Source organism: Papio anubis, chromosome 16 (genome assembly GCF_008728515.1).
Source record: "Papio anubis isolate 15944 chromosome 16, Panubis1.0, whole genome shotgun sequence".
Taxonomy (NCBI): domain Eukaryota; kingdom Metazoa; phylum Chordata; class Mammalia; order Primates; family Cercopithecidae; genus Papio; species Papio anubis.
Genome location: NC_044991.1, coordinates 19,486,179 through 19,505,629, shown reverse-complemented (window position 1 = coordinate 19,505,629; position 19,451 = coordinate 19,486,179). Strand labels below are relative to the sequence as shown.

General features: G+C 46.3%; 1 protein-coding gene and 1 non-coding gene across 7 annotated transcripts in view; one reads left to right on the top strand and one right to left on the bottom strand.

Annotated features, from left to right (window-relative positions):
- The first annotated feature begins 2,500 nt into the window (after positions 1-2,500).
- The window catches only part of LIMK2 (LIM domain kinase 2), a 68,496-nt gene continuing 51,545 nt past the window's right edge, over positions 2,501-19,451 (top strand). For 3 of the 6 annotated variants that reach the window (XM_021921471.2, XM_031656365.1, XM_003905448.3), the window contains exons 1-2: positions 2,501-2,727; positions 16,318-16,417. In XM_021921471.2, the coding sequence (XP_021777163.1) occupies positions 2,712-2,727; positions 16,318-16,417 (116 nt within the window). In that variant the 5' untranslated portion in view covers positions 2,501-2,711. Of the gene's footprint in view, positions 2,728-16,311; positions 16,418-19,451 lie in introns of those variants that run through there. The other 3 variants (XM_009217135.2, XM_021921472.2, XM_021921470.2) reach the window with 3 other exon arrangements.
- On the bottom strand, positions 13,330-13,438 carry LOC116270952. Its single transcript, XR_004179247.1, has one exon. It is a non-coding gene; the product is annotated as a U6 spliceosomal RNA (small nuclear RNA).

The following is a 19,451-nucleotide window of genomic DNA, read 5'->3' as shown; positions in this document are numbered from 1 at the left end:
GTCTCATCTGGAGGCACCTAATGTCTCATAGTCCTACTTTGTGATGTTATAGAAGCCACTACTGATCATCTAGAGTTGAGAAACAAGACTGCACTCTGGGCAGAGTCGGGCACAAAATTACAGAGAACATGGAGAGCTTGTTGTTGTAGGAATGCCAAGTGGTGCAAGGCAGGATACGCTCAGGAAAAAGCAGAGCCCTGGAGTGAAGGGAATAGAGAGAGACAAGTCCACAGTGGGAGATGTAGTCAGCTCATGAGGGCTGGTTTGGCTTTTATTTTGTAGGCCATGGGATGCTGTTGAAGAGTTTTGAACAGAGAGATGACAGGTCCAGAAACATACTTTTGGAAGATTAACCAGTCCGTTTTGGGTAGGATGATTCAGGGAGGGCCAAGACTGGCTCAGTTGGAAGCAAGTGGAGGTGACACTGGGCAAGTCTGGTTGGGTACCAGTGGACCAGTACCTTCAAGAGGGCAGAACCTTGAGTTGTTTTTCAATATCTAGGTTTTCAGGATCCTAGGCTCAGAGAGTTGACTGTGAGGCGGCTGGCAGGATCTGGCCCTAGGGACTGATCAAGCCATGGCCAGTGAAACAAACTGTGGACAGGTAACTTGGGTGCTATTGAAACTCAATTGGCCTACTCCCTGCCCAGGCTTTCTCTACCCTCCAGAAGTACCCCTTGAGTTCACAGGTGATTTCCAGAATGTTCTTTGGGTCCACATTAACAGTATACCTCTTGGCTATAACATTTCTACAGAAAGCTATTCCCTTCCATTACATTTTCAACTTGCATTTCTCAGAGTCGCCTGAACTTCCCTAGGAGAAACTTGGGGGACTTGGCTAGTCCCCAGTTCCCTGCTGGTGAAGACCATGATGCTGGAGGTAGGAGGAAGTGGAATGTGAGAGGGAATGAGGAGGGAGAAGAGATAGACCTGGGTGCCTTGGTGTGGAGCAGAGGGAGAGGGAAGACACCCAGGAGGTTTTGGTTCCCAGGATGCCAGTGCTTTGTTGCCTGGGAAAATACAGTGTTACATCTTTCTGTAGGAAGGATGGGGAAAGTCCCTGTCCCCTGTTTGCTAGCCATGAGAGTCTAGCAAACATGCAGCTTGTCAGGAGAGTCCCTGGATTCCTGTCACTTTAATTCAGTACACAATCTTGTGTTTACTATACTGATTTCCTTAGAAACTATAAAACTGAGTACTGAAAAGAGTTCCCAGGAATTAACGGAAGTGGAACAGAGCCTCCCCAGCACTTTGTGCACACTCAGGACATCGTGAGCCACCTGCCACACCCAGAGGAGAAAAATCTGGCATCCGGTTTGAATTAGAGCAGGAAGAAAGAGAATTGTGCTAGCCTTTGCCTTTGCCTTTACTTAACCAACTGCTGGGACCAGAGGCAGTTGGGTTGAACTTTGTCTTTGGTTAGGGGTGGGGGGGCGCGGGGGACAGAATCCATTTCCCTGGGCCCCATCCTCTTTCTGGTCATTTGGACACTTTTCCCGTGATCTAAATCTGATCTAAGGAAATGACAATTGTGAAAGACCCAGGGTGAGAGAATCCGATGGGAGGGTGGGTCATCAGGGACCAGCTGACCTGGCTGATGATGTGTTAATACCTTAATCACACAGAGGACCCCAATCTCCTCCCAAACCTAATGAGCGGAAGTGGTTCTCAAAGCTACTCAGCCAGCTAGCAGCTGCCATAACCCAGTCAGCTGTCCTAACTCAGTCCTGTGATCCCTCCTCCTCATAGAAGATTCTAAACTGGCAGCCCACAGGGCAAATCTAGTGGCCAAGTGTGTTTCATTTGGTCTACATGGCATTTTAAAAACTTTTTGATGCTATCAACATTTTTAAAAGTGGCAAATTTCACCTAAACATCTGGATTTTTGGCATGTTTTGAAAAGTTGGAAGACCTGGGAATGGTAGGCCCATGTTCCTGCAGAGGAGTGCTCGTCTTCCAATGGGGCGCACAAGCTCCAGCGTCCTGCGCTTATTTCTGTACCTAATTGGCCTGGCTGAGGATCTGCTCCTCGAAAGCTGGTTGGTCGCCTGCAGCCATCTTTGACTTAGCGATTATTTACTGTCCGCTTACTCATAGTGGCGCAGAGAAGTGGTTTCTCTGAGCTAGAAGTTTCTAAGAAAAGTCCATCCTCAAAGCTGTTTGTGGGATAGACCTGGCTCCTCCATTGTAATATTCCTGATTTCAAACACTACTGGAAAGAGCTCTGGACTGGCAGTCAGTAGGCCTGGGCTCCCATCCCAGCTCTCCTCCTAATGAGCGAAGCCATTTCGAGGTAGTTGAACTTGGCCTCTGATCCTTAACTTTCCCAATCTGTAAAATGAAGGCGACTAGATGGGTGCGGACTAGATCCGTGTTGAGCCTTCTGGCCCACGCAGAATCAACCTTACCAGCCGGAGCACCTCAAGGGTACACCGCTCGCACTAGGGGGCGCCAGGGCCGCTACAGAGCCAGAGCCAGAGCCTGGGGGCGGGGCCTGAGAGCGGCGGGGCGGGGCGTCGGCGGGCAGTCCCCTGTGCCAGGTGTGGTTTGGTCCTCCTGGGGCGCCGTAGGCAGTGCATCCCGTTCGCGCCTGGGGCTGTGGTCCTCCCGCGCCTGAGGCGGCGGCGGCAGGAGCAGAAGGGAGCTGTAGAGAGCTGAGGGGAGTTGCTGTGTCCCCCGCCTTCTCCTCCCCATTTCCGCGCTCCCGGGACCATGTCCGCGGTGGCGGGTAAGGAAGGGCTGCTCCGCCCTGTCCCTCTGTTATCTCCGAAGCCCAGGTCCATGGCGCCTGAGGGAAACTGGCGGTCTCTCGGGTGTTTCGGGCTGGTTGGATCCTCGTGGGTTCCAGCTCCTCAGAAGAGCTGGGAGGCGGGGTGGGCACAGCGCTCCCCAGGCATTTGGAGGGTGGGACTCTGGGAATGGGGAGGCAGGGCGTCCTGGAGACAGAGGGCTCGGAGGGGCAGACGGGTTGGGCGGCTTCCCGCGAGTTGAAGTCCCCGGGAGGAAGAGATTCTGGCTCTGCCAGGAATCCAGCTTTTTGGAGGAACCTGGCGGCCGCAGACTCCCAAATTAAACCCTTTTTAAGGAAGTTGAAAAGCATGGGGTTCACTTAGAGTGGAAGCTCTGTGGAATTTGAGGAGTACAGGATTCTCTAGGGTTCAGGACAATTAGGAGAGTTACCCGGGGTTCTGGGTTTTCTGAGGGAAATGAAGGAGGATGTGACTTCCCTGCCAGGACCCAAGGCTTCTCGCAGGCATCTTGGTGCCTGGGATTTCCCCGGGGCTGGGAGCTCTTTGCAGAATATAGGGGAGTATGGAGCCCCATGAGGTTTAGGATAGGACTAAGGGTAAGTAGAGATCGGGCCATTCTTTTTGGGGCTCAAAGATCTCTGCTACAGGTGAGGAAAGTAGACCGCCTGGGGTTCTGAGTCCTCCCGCGGAAGCTCCCTTGGCCTCTCTAGACTAAAGACTAGAGGGATGCGGCCAAACACCTCCTGGAAGGAAGAGTTGTCTTAAAGGTGAAGGGTAACTTCAGAGTTGGGTTAGCTGCGCCTGCCGTCTCCTCCCCGTCACCTCACACACCACCCTGCAGCTTCCTGCCTTTCCCATCTGTTCCCCCAGCAGCGGGAACCTTCTGTCTCCTATGTTTCCCAGCCACCTGTGTGGGTGGCCCAGCCCCTGGGTCCACCAGGGTCAGCGTCCAGAAGCTTTGGAGAGGCGGCAAGAGGCTATTGAGGTGGAGGGGGGCTGGCTATCTGCCCCCTGCTTCCTGGCTTTCCGTCAGTGGACAGTCACTTCCTTCATCCTGAATACAAGGACTGGGCTACCAGTGGGTCACTTCCTCACCAAGGGAGCATGGGATTTTCTCCTCATTGGTGATAATAGACTTCTGGAGAGGGCTGGGGGTGGAAATGCCTAAAAAAATTTTCCTGTAATCCCAGCACTTTGGGAGGGCAGGGCAGGAGGATCGCTTGAGTCCAGGAGTTCAAGACCGGCTTGGGCAATATAGCGAGACCTCATCTTTTAAAAACAAAGCCTTGTCTCTTAAAAAAGATTTTTTTTTAAGCTTACAAAATTCCTCAACTCAAATGATCTCCAGTAACTTTTTTTTTTTTTTTTTTGAGTCGAAGTCTTGCTCTGTCGCCCAGGCTGGGGTGCAGTGGCACAATCTCGGCTCACTGCAACCTCTGCCTTCCGGGTTCAAGCGATTCTCCTACCTCAGCCTCCCGAGTAGCTGGGACAACAGGGGCCTGCCACCACGCCCGGCTAATTGTTTTCGTATTTTTAGTAGAGATGGGGTTTCACCATATTGACCAGGCCGGTCTTGAACTCCTGATGACCTTGTGATCTGCCCACTTCCGCCTCCCAAAGTGCTGGGATTACAGGTGTGAGCCACCGTGCCCGGCCGATTTCCAGTAACTTTTTCTAACAGCTGTGTAATATAGGTTGTCTGTCTTGAACCCTGTTTCTTAGAAATTTGTGAAAGGTTTCACAGTACAGTAGTCTAGAGGCATAAAGCCTCTAGATGCACTAATTTATGCATTCTTTCATTCAAAGAATATTTGTTGGATTCTTCTTAGCTAAATGCTGAAGAGTACAATGGTGACATAGTTCTTGGCTTTGTGGTGCTTATAATCCTAAAAATGGACAATAAATAATTATAACAATTGCAATAAATGTTAACAATTGCAATAAATAATAGTTGAGGTAAACAACTGAGATAAGTGCTGTAAGAGTGCACCAGGGGTGAGGGGTATTCTCTATTTTTCTGTTTTGGTAGAGACAGGGTCTCACTATGTTGCCCATAGTGGTCTTGAATTCCTAGTTTCAAGCCATCCTCCTGTCTCAGCCTCCCAAAGTGCTGGGATTACAGGCATAAACCACCATGCCCATCTTCTACTTTTTTTTTTTTTTGAAGGGAATACTTTTCTTAAAACTGCAAGTTTATGCTGACCCCTGGAGATAAGTAAAAGTTAGTCTGGCAAAAAAAGCTCACAGAACATTCCAGGCAGAGGAAACAGCATAAAAAGGCCCTAGGGTAGGAAGGCATGTAGTGCCTTTGAGCCTTTGAGCTGGGAGGTCAATATGGTTTTTTGCTTTTTTTGTGGGGGGTGGGGAGGCAGAGTCTCACTCTGTTGCCCATGCTGGAGTACAGTGGCGCGATCCAGACTCACTGTACCCTCCACCTCTCGGCTTTAAGTGATTCTTCTGCCTCAGCCTCCTGAGTATCTGGGACTACAGGGAAGCGCTACCTCGCCCAGCTAATTTTTTGTATTTTTAGTAGAGACTGGTTCTCACCATGTTGCCCAGGCTGGTCTCAAACTCCTGAGCTCAGGCAGTCCACCCACCTTGGCCTCCCAAAGTGCTAGGATTACCGGCGTGAGCCACTGCGCCCAGCCAAGTGTGGCTTTTTATTTATTTATTTATTTATTTATTTTTGAGATGGAGTCTTACTCTGTCACCCAGGCTGGAGTGCAGTAGCGCGATCTCGGCTCACTGCAAGCTCCACCTCCCGGGTTCACGCCATTCTCCTGCCTCAGCCTCCCGAGTAGCTGGGACTACAGGCGCCCGCTACCGCGCCCGGCTAGTTTTTTGTATTTTTAGTAGAGACGGGGTTTCACCGCGTTAGCCAGGATGGTCTCGATCTCCTGACCTTGTGATCCGCCCCTCTCGGCCTCTCAAAGTGCTAGGATTACAGGTGTGAGCCACCGCACCCGGCCAAGTGTGGCTTTTTTATAGATGAGACTAAGGCCCAGAAATGGCAAGGTTCCATAGCTAAATAAGTGGTGATAGTCAGAGTTCATATTTTCCAACTTCAAGTTTAGTGCTTCCTCCTCTCTGTAGCACAAATAGCAGAATGAAATTGACTACGGAGTCTGAGAAGGAAGTGGGACTTAAACTTTCACTTGTTACTCCATCCAAACCATGTTCTGAGACACCTCAGATTCCTTGTGTAACCGGAGAATCAACAACAAAGAAATCAAATATTTACTGAGTGCCTGTGATGTCTGTGGCACTGGGCAGGACCAAGTTTTACCTCTTATAAATTTTAACAGGTGTTAGAGCCAGGAGAGGTTTTGAGATAATGTAGTCTCCTTGTTTTACATATGAAGAAACTGAGGCTCAGGGAAGAAAATGGAGTTGTCCAGGGTCACTCAACTAGTGGTAGAGCCAGAACCAAGGTAGGAGTTCTTCAGTGTTCTTTCCAATTTTTCCAGGCTGCTTAAGACATATGGGGGGCCGGGCGCGGTGGCTCAAGCCTGTAATCCCAGCACTTTGGGAGGCCGAGACGGGCGGATCACGAGGTCAGGAGATCGAGACCATCCTGGCTAACACAGTGAAACCCCGTCTCTACTAAAAATACAAAAACTTAGCCGGGCGAGGTGGCGGGCGCCTGTAGTCCCAGCTACTCGGGAGGCTGAGGCAGGAGAATGGCGTAAACCCGGGAGGCGGAGCTTGCAGTGAGCTGAGATCCGGCCACTGCACTCCAGCCTGGGTGACAGAGCGAGACTCCGTCTCAAAAAAAAAAAAAAAAAAAAAAAGACATATGGGGTCTGGCACATGGTAAAACCTTAATAAGTATTTGTGGAAATGAGTTATATATAGTTTGTGCCTTTGAGAAACTTACTGTCTGGTTAAGGTAATTAAGGCAAAAAACAAAAGTGCCATGCTGATCAGTAGTGGGATTGCACCTGTGAAAAGCCACCACACTCCAGCCTGGGCTACATAGCAAGGTCTCGTCTCTTAAAAAAAAAGAAAAATATTGATACGACAAGCTGTTATAAGGCCCGCATATGATAACATCATAGAATTTCAAAGGTGAGGGAGAATTCTCTTCATATATTTATTCCACAACTGAGTTCTTGCTATGTGCCAAACACTTTTGGCCCCTAGGGATACAGCAAGGAACAAGATAGACCAAATCCCTTCCATCATGTAGTGTATGTTCTGGTGGGAAGAGATAGACAGCAAGTAAATATATGAACATCATATTCAGGGATAAATCCATTGAAGATAAGTGAAGTAGGATAAGGGGATAGGAGAAGTGAGTTATCAGGGAATGCATTTGGCATGTTTAAAGAATAGCAGGGCATCCAGGGTGGCCATCAGTTTTGGTTAGGGAATACTTCTTGAAGTGGTTTAAGATTTTAGAAATCTTAAATAGACTTAAAGAAGGTGGGGAAGATGATATCTTAGTAGGGAAGAAACTTTGGGAGTAGGAGACAAAAGAAGGCAAGTTTCAGGTCTTCATAAAGGGTGGCAAATACATGTGGTAGAGGCAAGGATTGGGAGGTGGAAGATTCATAGGAAATGGAAGGTACAGCTGAGAAGGTGGGTGCAACCAGACTAGAGGGTTTAGTGCCAGGTTGAGGATTTTGGAAGTTTCTAGTCTACAGTAGACACCATAGGTTTAGAGAAAGGAACAGTCATGATGTGGGCACAGGGCCACCAATCTGGAGGTGGGTACAGTGGGCCCTGAGACGAGGTCTTAGGGCAGGAATGAAGAAGGCACCAACCAATAAAAGATGCCTCCTGACATAGGCAGGCCAGGGTGACTTAGATGGGCCTGGATATGTGATAGACCAGGATAGGGTCCAAAATGACTACAAGATTTCAAAACTAAATAAAAATCTATCATGATCAAGGGGCTGTATTAGGTTTTCCACATTCATGGTGGATTTTCTGCATCTTCTGGAGGCTGAGCTGATTCCCAGCACAGGGCTGGCTTCTTGTTACTGTAACCTTGAGTGGGGCTAATAGGGCCCACCGTCACACATCTTATTTCAGTGAGAGGACCTAAAACTGTAGCAGTCTCTTACAAGTCTACCTTCTTTCTCTTCCTTGATCTATCTTTATGTAGTAGAAAGAATTAGACTATTTTACCTATTAGTTTACATTGAATATTAACTAGAACATAAAACCAATGCCTGGTTTCATTAAAGTGTTCATTGAACATTCACCCTGGAATTCTTTTTTATCATGTCTTTCTGCCTGTAATTTGTTTTGTCCAGGAAAGAAAGTCTAAAATGTAGTTAAAGACAGGCTTTGATCCGGATATAGTGGCTCATGCCTGTAATCCCAACACTTTGGGAGGCTGAGGCGGATGGATCACGAGGTCAGGAGTTCAAGAGCAGTCTGGCCAAGATGGTGAAACCCAGTATCTACTAAAAATACAAAAATCAGCCAGGCATGGTGGCAGGTACCTGTAATCCCAGCTACTTGGGAGGCTGAGGCAGAGAATTGCTTGAACCCGGGAGGTGGAGGTTGCAGTGAGCACCACTGCACTCCAGCCTGAGTGACAGCGAGACTCCGTTTCAAAAAAAATGACAGGCTTTGGAGACTAGACCTATGGTCTAATCCCAGCTCAAACACTTACTAGCTGAGTATTTCCTCTTCCGTAAAATGAGAACAGTAATAGTTCTTCAAGACTAGTCCTGGTCTCATGGGATCTTTGTATTCAGTTAGTTCATACTTGCAAAGTGCTTAGGACATTGCCTGGCACAGAGTATTTTTTTCCCCTATCATTGACAACTGGGAGAGAACTGCTATATGAGAATATATCAATTGGTTAACCAGTTCTCTGATAAAGATTTTTTTATAGGCCCTCCGTAGATAAGAAAATGCCTACTCATTCACAGTTAAGTGAACTTCTGGTTGGAAGTTACAGCCTGGGTGGCCTGAAAGCCATAAGAACCATCTGTTTCATTTGTCACTCTGCAGTGTATTCTATTACTGTACTGAGCTTGCCTTGCCTGTAGCACCTGGTTTGTCCCTCTCTGACATGTTATTTCTGTACATATCCATGTCCTTCACACCCCATGAGTACTCACCAAGGGCCCCAGTAATTCCTGTCCTAGTCTGTGCCTTGCACATGGGCACATAGAAAAAAATTAGCTGAGTTTCTTTTGAAAACCTTCCCTTCAGATTTTAGAAGTTTCTATATTCAGCTTAACCTTTTCCCCCGCCAACTTCCTAGATACACATGCAGGAAGGAAGAGAAGTTACTCACAAATCGGTCCAACTAAGTGCCTGGCACCATGGGAGATATTTTCACATCTATTACATTATTTCTATTAATCCACTTAGTAATCCTGTAAAGTAGGTGGTATTATCCTCTTTTTAAAGATTAGGAGACAAGCTCAGAGAGGTCAAATAATTTGCCCAAGGACACCGAGGCAAACAGTGACAGATCCAGGTTTCAAACACACATATATTACCCCTCACAAATTTTTCCAAATAAACTAAAGAAGGGAAGAAGAGAACAACAGCAAGAAGGAAACTTTCTGAGATACCTGTGTCTGTGCCTTAACCTGAAAAAGGAGAGGCCCTTGGTTTGGTGTCAGTCTCTCAGAGCTGGAAGAAATCACTTTATCCCTCCTTTTGTAAAAGAACAATAAGGTTTAGAGAAGCTCACAAGCTCTTTTAAAAATCATCTAATCTTTTTTTTTTCCTGAGACACTCCTTTTGGTAAAATTTGGTAAGCTCGTAAGGAAGAATACCCTTTGGGTTACAGGGAGAGTATCTAGAGGAATGTTAATCATTACTGTTAGTCCTTTTGATAGTCACTGCATTAAAATGTGATCTTTTTCTCTTGGCTATTCCCCAGCAGCTGCTGCCCTGCCCTTCTGCTTTCTGCTTTGTCCCAGAACAAGTGGGATTTATACACCTGACCCGCCAGTTCCCAAGGGGCCCAGTGGTTACCATACTTGTTTTATGCTGCACTGAACTGGCTGAGTTTTGTTCCTGGTTCTCATTGTCTGGTGGAACATGAGAAGCTTCAAAGATTTTTTAAATGAAAGGATAGGATGTTGATTTAAGCTAGGCATCACAGTCTCATGAGCTCTCAGTACTTGAGGATTTCTCACCATTTTAAAGCCTAAAAAGGACTCATTTGCAGAAACCAAGCTTTTAGACCAAGTTTAAGGTGAACATTGTGGGGACTGCATTGGCTCTGTGCGGGGATACCAGGCCAAGCCCTTCCACTGAATAGCTGTGTGTTCTTGAGCAAGTTTCGACTTGTCTGAGGCTGCATAGGGTATTAAAGATATGACTGGCGTGGTAGTCTCTGAGCATGGGTTTGAGTCCCTGCTGGGCCATCTTTCAATAGCTTTGTGATGGTTAGGCAACTCTATTTTTCTTCTTTTTTTTTTGTGCCTGCCCCAGTGGATTCACAGATTGTTTGAGGGCCACATTGCTAATTAAGTTGAGAGAGAGAAGCATACATAAAGTGAATGTAAAGTGAATGTATTTTATACCAAGACTGAAAAGGTCTTAAAGGTGAGAACCTCTATAATGAGCCATTTGTTGCAATGCTCACCTTATGTTGCACAGTTACACTTACTAAAAGCAACAAATTCCAGTAATAACTGAAAACAGTTTTCTGTTTATTAAGCACCTAATAAGGTCCTTTATTGTTTGAGGGTGCTGTGAACATTTACTTAATCAAACTCCTTTTCTGGACTCTTAACAATCAGTAGCCACTGTTGATAAGTCTGCAAATATGAGAGGTAAACACTAGAGGGAGAGAATGAACAGCCTGGTACAATGAGATATTTTCCTAAGGAAGAACTTCCCAAGCTGACTGGACTTTGGATTGGTCCTCCACTAGGCTTCACAGAAATCCCTAAGACTTTGCACTGCAGTATTACATTTCTTTTACATTTCCTAGAATAAAGGTGGTAAGATAATTAGATCAATGAATTTTAAGACTGTAAGAGAGCTAAAGAGTCCAAAAGTGTTCTCTTAAAGAGGGTCTGGGCTTAGGAGGCTGTGTGCTTTGGGTGAATATCTTTGCTCAGGTACTTTCTAACAGAAAAGCAGTGTGAATGCATAATAGGCAAACTGAGGCCAGGTTTATCCACATGAGACTACTCATAGGTAATCTGGGAGCCAGGACAGTTATTCCAGTAGAATCATCTGTGCTGACCTTTGGAGCTTATCTTTGGAAATTGCTTTTATAGCTGGCAGTTGAATCCAAATTTTCAGTTGGGTTCACCACACAAAGGAATGTCTGTTTTGTACCAGGCCCAAGGTTAGGCCCTGGAGATAAGAACATAATAAAGATACAATTCCTGCACCTTAGTTCTCTGAATGGGGTATGGGGGAGGAGAGTGGAGATAGAGGGACTGAAGGAGACAGAAACATATGCGATGAACTGTAATTAAATAACAAATTATGTAAAATAGGTAAAGACAAAATGAAACAAACATGCCTGATTTTAGGGAACTTTAAAGAAAGGATAGAAATTTGATTCAGGGACCGGGAGCGGTGGCTCATGCCTATAATCCCAGCACTTTGGGAGGCCGAGGCGGGCAGACCACCTGAGGTTGAGAGTTTGAGACCAGCCTGACCAACATGGAGAAACTCCATCTCTACTAAAAATACAAAATTAGCTGGGTGTGGTGGTGCATGCCTGTAATCCCAGCTATACTCAGGAGGCTGAGGCAGGAGAATCACTTGAACCCGGGACGCGGAGGTTGTGATGAGCTGAGATCGCACCATGGCACTCCAGCCTGGGCAACAAAAGCAAAACTCCATCTCAAAAAAAAAAAAAAAAAAAAAGAAATTTGATTATGGGAAAAGATAGAGAAGCTGTCTTATACATAAAGAATAACTTGAGGTGTGAATGTCAGGATGCAAGTACATGAATAAAGGTGGCAGGAATAGAAAATAGGTCAACATGTAACTAGAGCCTTCTTTTGTGAGGAATGGTGAGAGAGAAGGGTCCTTTGGGACCACATTGTAAGGACCATTTGCTCTTTCAGTAATTGTTTATTTAAGGATTGTAGCAGACCAGGGGCCAGACATGGTTTGCTAGTCTTTTGGAGGTAGCAATAGCCAACTTTAATGATGTGTGAGAAGTTTTTGTTCCTGCTCCAGGGCATTCACACATGTCCCCCATCTCCAGTGTTATCAACTTCCTTCCCCCTTTTTTGTCTAGTTAATTTGCATTTATCCTTTAGAGCTCAGCTTGGAAATTACTTCCTCAAGGAATACTTTGCCTGCCCTTGTTTTCCTAGTTATGAACTTGATATCTTTGTACCACTTGCCCCAATTATAAATAAATAATAATTATTATTATTAATTTTTTTTGAGACAGCATCTTGCTCTGTCGCCCAGGCTGGAGTGCAGTGGCATGATCTTGGCTCACTGCAACCTCTGCCTCCCGGGTTCAAGCAATTATCTTGCCTCAGCCTTCCGAGTAGCTGGGACTACAGGCGGCCACCACCATGCCTGGCTAATTTTTGTATTTGTAGTAGAGACAGGGTTTCACCATATTGGCCAGGCTGGTCTCGAACTCCTGACCTTGTGATCCACCTGCCTCGGCCTCCCAAAGTGCTAGGATTACAGGCATGAGCTACTGTGCCCGGCCCTCAATAAATAATTATATTATTGTTTAATATTTGCTTTGTGTTAAATCTCCCTCTTGTTTGCTCCTCTTTCCCCAAAACAGTGTCAGATGCATAGTTGGCATGCAATAAATATTTGCTGAAAGAATGACTGAAGCGGGTCCATTGAATTTAGCAATAAGCAGTTACTGTTGCTGTTGACCTCGGTGTGACAGTTTCAGAGAAATGGTGGGGGTGGAAACCAGATTGCAGTGCATTATGCAGAAAGTGGGAAGTGAGGAAATGAGGGCAGTGATGTGTAGACAACTTTTTTCTTTTTTTTTTTTTTTTTTTTGAGTCGGAGTTTTGCTCTTATTGCCCAGGCTGGAGTGCAATAGCGAGATCTCAGCTCACTGCAACCTCTGCCTCCCAGGTTCAAGCCATTCTCCTGCCTCAGCCTCCCCAGTAGCCGGGATTACAGGCATGCACCACCATGCCTGGCTAATTTTGTATTTTTAGTAGAGATGGGGTTTCTCCATGTTGGTCATGGCTGGTCTCAAACTCCCGACCTCAGGTGATCCGCCCACCTTGGCCCCCCAAAGTACTGGGATTACAGGTGTGAGCCACCACGCCCGGCCTCTTTTATTTATTTATTTATTTTTGAGACAGAGTCTTGCTCTGTCGCCCAGGCTGGAGTGCAGTGGCGAGATTACTGCAACCTCCACCTCCTGGGTTCAAGTGATTCTTTCTGCAATCTCAGCTTCCTGAGTAGCTGGGACTACAGGCGCGCACCACCTTACCTGGCTAATTTTTGTAGTTTTAGTAGAGGTGGGGTTTTACCATGTTGGCCAGGCTGGTCTCAAACTCCTGACCTCAAATGATCCACCCACCTCGGCCTCCCAAGACAACTTTTTCATACGTGTGGCTGTGAAGGGGAGAAACAAGTGTGGTAGCTAGAGGAGAAAATGGGATCCAGAGGTTTGGTTTTTTTAAAATTAGATTTAACATGTAGAACACTTCAGGAGTTTGCATGTCATCCTTGCGCAGGGGCCATGCTAACCTTCCCTGTCTCAGTCCAATTTTAATGTATGTGCTGCTGAAGCAAGAGTACCAGAGGTTTTTTTGATGGCAGTGACTTAAACTTACTTAAATGATAATGAGGAACCAGTGAGGGAGAGGGGTGCTGTAAAGATAACTAAAAGTGCACTTCTTCTAAGAAGTAAGATGGAATGGGATCCAGAACAGGCGTGTCATACTGAGTAGCCCAGCCTGTGTTCAGTGGACACTGGGGAGTCTAACCTGGAGCTGAGATAGCTTGCAGTGTGGATGAGCCAGCTACGAGTACAGTAGATAGGGAAAAGAAGCCAAAGATCTGAAGTAGGACTGGGGTGAAGGACAGGGAAGGACTAGAGAGACATTTGGAAAGTGAAACCAGGTGGATATGAGAGGAGTAGAGGGTCTTGATTTTTGGGTCTTTCATGCTTAACCCAGAGCAGGTACTAAAGTAAGTGTTAACTGAATGTCTTTGAGTTTCCCAAGACTGGAGAAAGCAGGGCAAGCTCTGGAGGGTGTGGCAATAACAAGTTATCTTGAATATCCTCATAGTGGAAAGTCCTGATCCTGTTTGAATTTTGGAAATAGAAGTCATTCAGAGCCAAGAGATTGAATTGTTGAGTAAGTGGGTGGTCAGGTTAGAGACTATTGCTTTTGGGTTAAAAAGTAAAAACAAGAAACAAGGTGCGGCTCTAAAATAATGGGATTTGCTGGAGGTGGGGCATGCAGCTCATAAACTGACCCTGAAAGCTCTTACATGTAAGAGTTCCAAAAATATTTCCAAAATTTGGAAGATTCGTTTGGATGTTTGTGTTCATTAAAATCTCTCACTAATTCATTTCTTGCCTGCTGTCTGTAACCCAACCTGGGATTGGTTTGAATGAGTCTCTCAGACTTTCTACCTTGGAGTTTGTGAGAGTGATGGCATACTTTCTGACCACTGCCACCCAAAAACCAAAAAGGCCCCTCTTGACAAGGAGTCTGAGGATTTTAGACCCAGGAAGAATGAGTGATGGGCATATATTTATCCCATTACTGAGGCATGAGAAGAGAGGAATGGGTAGGTTGAGGTGGTATTTTAAGGCCTCTTGCCAGCTTGTTTAACTCTTCTCTGGGGAACAAGGAGGACAACTGTATACATTGGCCGCTCCAGAATGATGTTGAGCGGTCTTGAAGTGCCGGGAGCTGTGCTTTGTCTATTCATGGCCCCTGTGCCTGTGAAACAGGGTTTGGTGACTGTCACTGTGCCTGTGGCAGTCTGGAGTTACCCAGAGAGAACAAAGCTGCATACACAGAGCACACAAGGGAGTCTTGTAACAACCTTGTCCTGCTTTCTAGGGCTGAGTCAGGTACCACAGCTTGATCTCAGCTGTCCTCTTTATTTCAAGAAGTTGTCATCTGAGCCATACCAGGAGTATTGTATTTTGTTTGGGGCCTCTCTTTTTTGAAGGTACATGGACCGACTGTGCTTTTGTCTATGCTGGTCTCTCAACTCGCACAACCCTTCACCCTCCTTTCTCAGCCAGTGGTAGGTAAGTCTTCCCTAGCTTGCAAGGCTCAGCTCAAGTGTCAGCTTCCTCTACAAAGACTTTCCTGGTTCCCCTCATTGGAGTGAACAAGAGTTGACACGGTAGAATGGAAAGAACAGAAGCTTTAGAATGAGCCAGACCTGAGTTTGAATGCTAGATCTTACCACTTAGCCAGTCAACCCTGCCCCCCGCCCCAAGTTTTAATTTTCATATCCATTAAGTGAATATAATAATATCTGTCTCACAGGATTATTTTGAGAATTAAATGAGGTTAGGTCTATGAAAGCACCTAGCAGAGTTCTTGACATATATGAGGCATTCATTAAATGTTCTTTCCCTTTTATACCCATTACTTTTCTTTTTCTGAACTAAAATAGTATTTTGATTCTATCTCTGAAATAACATCCAAGTGAAAAATGAACAGTATGAAAGAGCAGTTCTTTTCCAGTGGATTTCCTTCTTAAGGAGCAGAGATTATGTAATCTAACAGCCTCCAACGTACAAAGAGCTTTGTATCTAAGAGAACAGGGGTCTCCAGCCCCTGGACCGCCAACTGGTACGGGTTTGTGGCCTGTTGGGAACCAGGCTGCACAGCAGGAGGTGAGCGGCGGGCCAGTGAGCATTGCTGCCTGAGCTCCGCCTCCTGTCAGATCAGTGGTGGCATTAGATTCTCAGGAGTGTGAACCCTATTGTGAACTGAACATGCAAGGGATCTGGGTTGCATGCTCTGTATGAGAATCTCACTAATGGCTGATGATCTGAGTTGGAACAATTTGATACCAAAATCATCTCCCGTGTCCCCCAGCCCCCAGCCTCGGGTCCGTGAAAATATTGTCTTCCATGAGACTGGCGCCTGGTGCCAAAAAGGTTGGGGACTGCTGATCTAGAGGACCAATGATGTTGGTTGAATAAATGAGCCCTTGGACTAGGTGATGGAAAAATCTGAAAAAACAGGGCTTTTGAGGTATAGGAAAAGGCAGTAACGTGTTTAACCCAGAGAGGAGAAGTTTCTGGCTGTTGGCTGGGAATAGTCATAGGAAGGGCTGACACTGAAAAGGAGATTGTGTTTGTTTCTTCTCAGAGCTATAAGCAAAGGCTGAAAGTTCTAGAAAAAGGCAAGTTTTGTTTCCGTAGAAAAAAGGATAATCAGAACCATTTTTAGAAAATGGAATGAGACTACTTTTGAGGTCATGAGTTCCTTGTCCCTGGAGAGATGAGCAGAGGTTGGACAAGTACTTACTAGAGATCTTGTGGAGGCAGAAACTGTGCATCTAGCAGAGCATTGGCCTAACCCTTTCAAATTAGATGCTATTAATTCAAATGAGATGCTCTTATTCTACATGGTAGGAACCCTGTCCCTTTGCCTCCTGCTGCTTTGGGCCTCTCAACCTCTTGGTTTTGTGTGCAGGTGAAGATGTCTGGAGGTGTCCAGGCTGTGGGGACCGCATTGCTCCAAGCCAGATATGGTACAGGACTGTCAACGAAACCTGGCACGGCTCTTGCTTCCGGTAGGTGGGCGTATCTTCCTGTCTTTACCAGTGTACTATGGGCCAAGCACTATTTCGTGTTCTGGTGGAAAACAGAGAAACAAGCTTCTGAGTTGAGAATCTCAATCTTAGGGTGGAGAAAGGAATGTACCAAGGAAGAGCTCGTGACCAAACCTCAAGTGTGGCCCCCCTGAACCCAGGTTAAATTGGAAGAGCCACAAATGGGCCAGCTGGAGGCAGGGTGGGGGGATGAGAGCAGCCCTTTCCAGGGTTGTCCCATATCCTTCACTTTATGGGTGAGGAAACTGAGGCCCAGGAAGAGTGACTTTCCTGTGGCTGCACTACAGATTATGCAGGTACTTCAAGAGTTGTTTTTATTCTTATTTTATTTTATTTCATTTTATTTTATTAGAGGGAGTCTCACTGTTGCCCAGGCTGGAGTGCAGTGGTGCGATCTTGGCTCACTGCAGCCTCCGCCTCCTGGGTTCAAGTGATTCTTCTGCCTCAGCTTCCCAAGTAGCTGAGATTACAGGCGCCTGCCACCATGCCCAGCTAATTTTTGTATTTTAGTAGAGATGAGGTTTCAACATGTTGGTCAGCCTGGTCTTGAACTCCTGACCTCAAAATGGTCCACCCACCTCGGCCTCCCAAAGTGCTGGAATTACAGGCGTGAACCACTGCGCCCAGCCAAGAGTTGTTTTTAATGTGGTTGGCCGAGCTAGCTCTTCCTCACCACAGAATGCCTCCCTAGGTTCCTACTTTTTGTTACTAGCTTTATTATAGCTACATTATTGTTATTATTATTACTATTGAGACAGAATCTCGCTCTGTCGCCCAGACTGGAGTGCAGTGGTGCGATCTCGGCTCATTGCAACCTCTGCCTCCTGAGTTCAAGCAATTCTCCTGCCTCAGCCCCCTGTGTGGGTGAGACTACAGGCACCTGCCACCATGCCCAGCAAAGTTTTGTATTTTTAGTAGAGACAGGGTTTCACCTTGTTGGCCCGGCTGGTCTTGAACTCCTGGCCTCAGGTGAACCACCTGCCTCGGCCTCCCAAAGTGCTGGGATTACAGGCATGAGCCACCGTGCCCTGCCTATAGCTACATTATTTTTGTAGGCAGCTCAGTTTCTTTAAAATTATACAGACTTCAAATCAGATTTGTTCCTGCTGTCTGAGGCTCAGTTTCCTCATCTGGAAAATGAATGGTAATAATCTTGTTGAGATTGAATGAAATAATACATGCAGTGTACCCAGTACATGGTAGATACCCAGTGAATGGTTATTCTTTCCTCCCATCAAATTGGAATCCTCAAGAGTGGGAACTTGTCTTTGTATTATTCACAACATAAAATAGTTGCAATTTGTTGGTGGAAAGAAGAGCGGTCCACTCCAGAGGCTGACACTCCAGAGGCTGAATGGGCATGCCTGGCCCCCAAGGTCTGAAGTGGTGGGGCTGTGCTTATATCACATGAGCACAGATATAAGATAGACTTATATCTGAGATATAAGAGCACAGAATGAGATAGACTAGACAGGCACCTTGTGTTGTAGATTCCAACTCCCGCACATAGCTCTTGTTGTAAAGCATCCCTGTGCTTATACCAAGTAATTGAGTTGACCTTTCAACACTTGCCTTTTCCCTGGGAACCATGTACGGGATTGGCCTGGAGACATCTGGCCTCTGGAAGAGTTGGAGAGGAACCAGCATTATTATCCTTTCCTTTCAGCTATGACTCAGAGCTCTCAAGTCTTTTCTGTGGATCGTATTGCCTTGGTTCTTGCCCCTTTTACTCCCAGGGAAGTTGGTTCTGTCTTTTCTGTTCCATTTAGTATGATAGGAGCAGAGAGTGTCAGAGCTGTAAGGGACCTTATAGTTAAAGCCTTTGACTGGCCCTTTCATTTTATAGCTGAGACTAATAAGTAACATCAAAGCCCAATGAATTCACAGATTGGGTCTTGCCTTGGCGTGTAACCCATATGTTCATATATGTTTTTTGCTGTTTTCCTATGTATATGAATATTTTCTGTCCAAAATAAGTAGGACAGGGTAGAGCAAGTTAATCTTTGGAATTTCTGGATTCTTCTAGAGCTAAAAAACTTCAGAACTAGAAGAAACCACCTACTATATGGTATAACCCATTTATATCATAGACGACAGGCCTGAAACCAAAAAGACTTGCTCAGGGTTGCCTAGGCCATGGATGACAAGAGCTGGTCTTAGAACTGAAGTCTTGGGTTATTTGTAGGTCTAGTCAGATGCTAGCTTGTTAGCTCTGTGCATGCGTGTGTGTGTGTGTGTGTGTGTGTGTGTGTGTGTGTGTGTGTGAGAGAGAGAGAGAGAGAGAGAGAGAGACAGAGACAGAAAGAAAGATAAACATGTACACAGACACATAAAGAGGAAGTAAGATATGTTAGCATGGTAAATAAGAGTACAGGCAGGCCAGGGGTGGTGGCTCATGCCTGTAATCCCAGCACTTTGGGAGGCCAAGGCGGGTGGAGCACCTGAGGTCAGGAGTTCGAGACCAGCCTGACCAACATGTGAAACCCCATCTCTACTCAATACAGAAAAAATCAGCTTGGGGCCGGGCGCGGTGGCTCAAGCCTGTAATCCCAGCACTTTGGGAGGCCGAGACGGGCGGATCACGAGGTCAGGAGATCGAGACCATCCTGGCTAACACAGTGAAACCCCGTCTCTACTAAAAAATACAAAAAAAATAGCCGGGCGAGGTGGCGGGCGCCTGTAGTCCCAGCTATAGGGAGGCTGAGGCAGGAGAATGGCGTAAACCTGGAAGGCGGAGCTTGCAGTGAGCTGAGATCCGGCCACTGCACTCCAGCCTGGGCGACAGTGCGAGACTCCCTCTCAAAAAAAAAAAAAAAAATCAGCTTGGCATGGTGGTAATCCCAGCTACTTGGGAAGCTGAGGCAGGAGAATCGCTTGAATTCAGGAAGCGGAGGTTGCGGTGAGCCGAGATTGTGCCATTACACTCTAGCCTGGGCAACAAGAGGGAAACTCCGTCTCAAAAAAAAAAAAAAAAAAAAGCAACCAAGAGTACAGG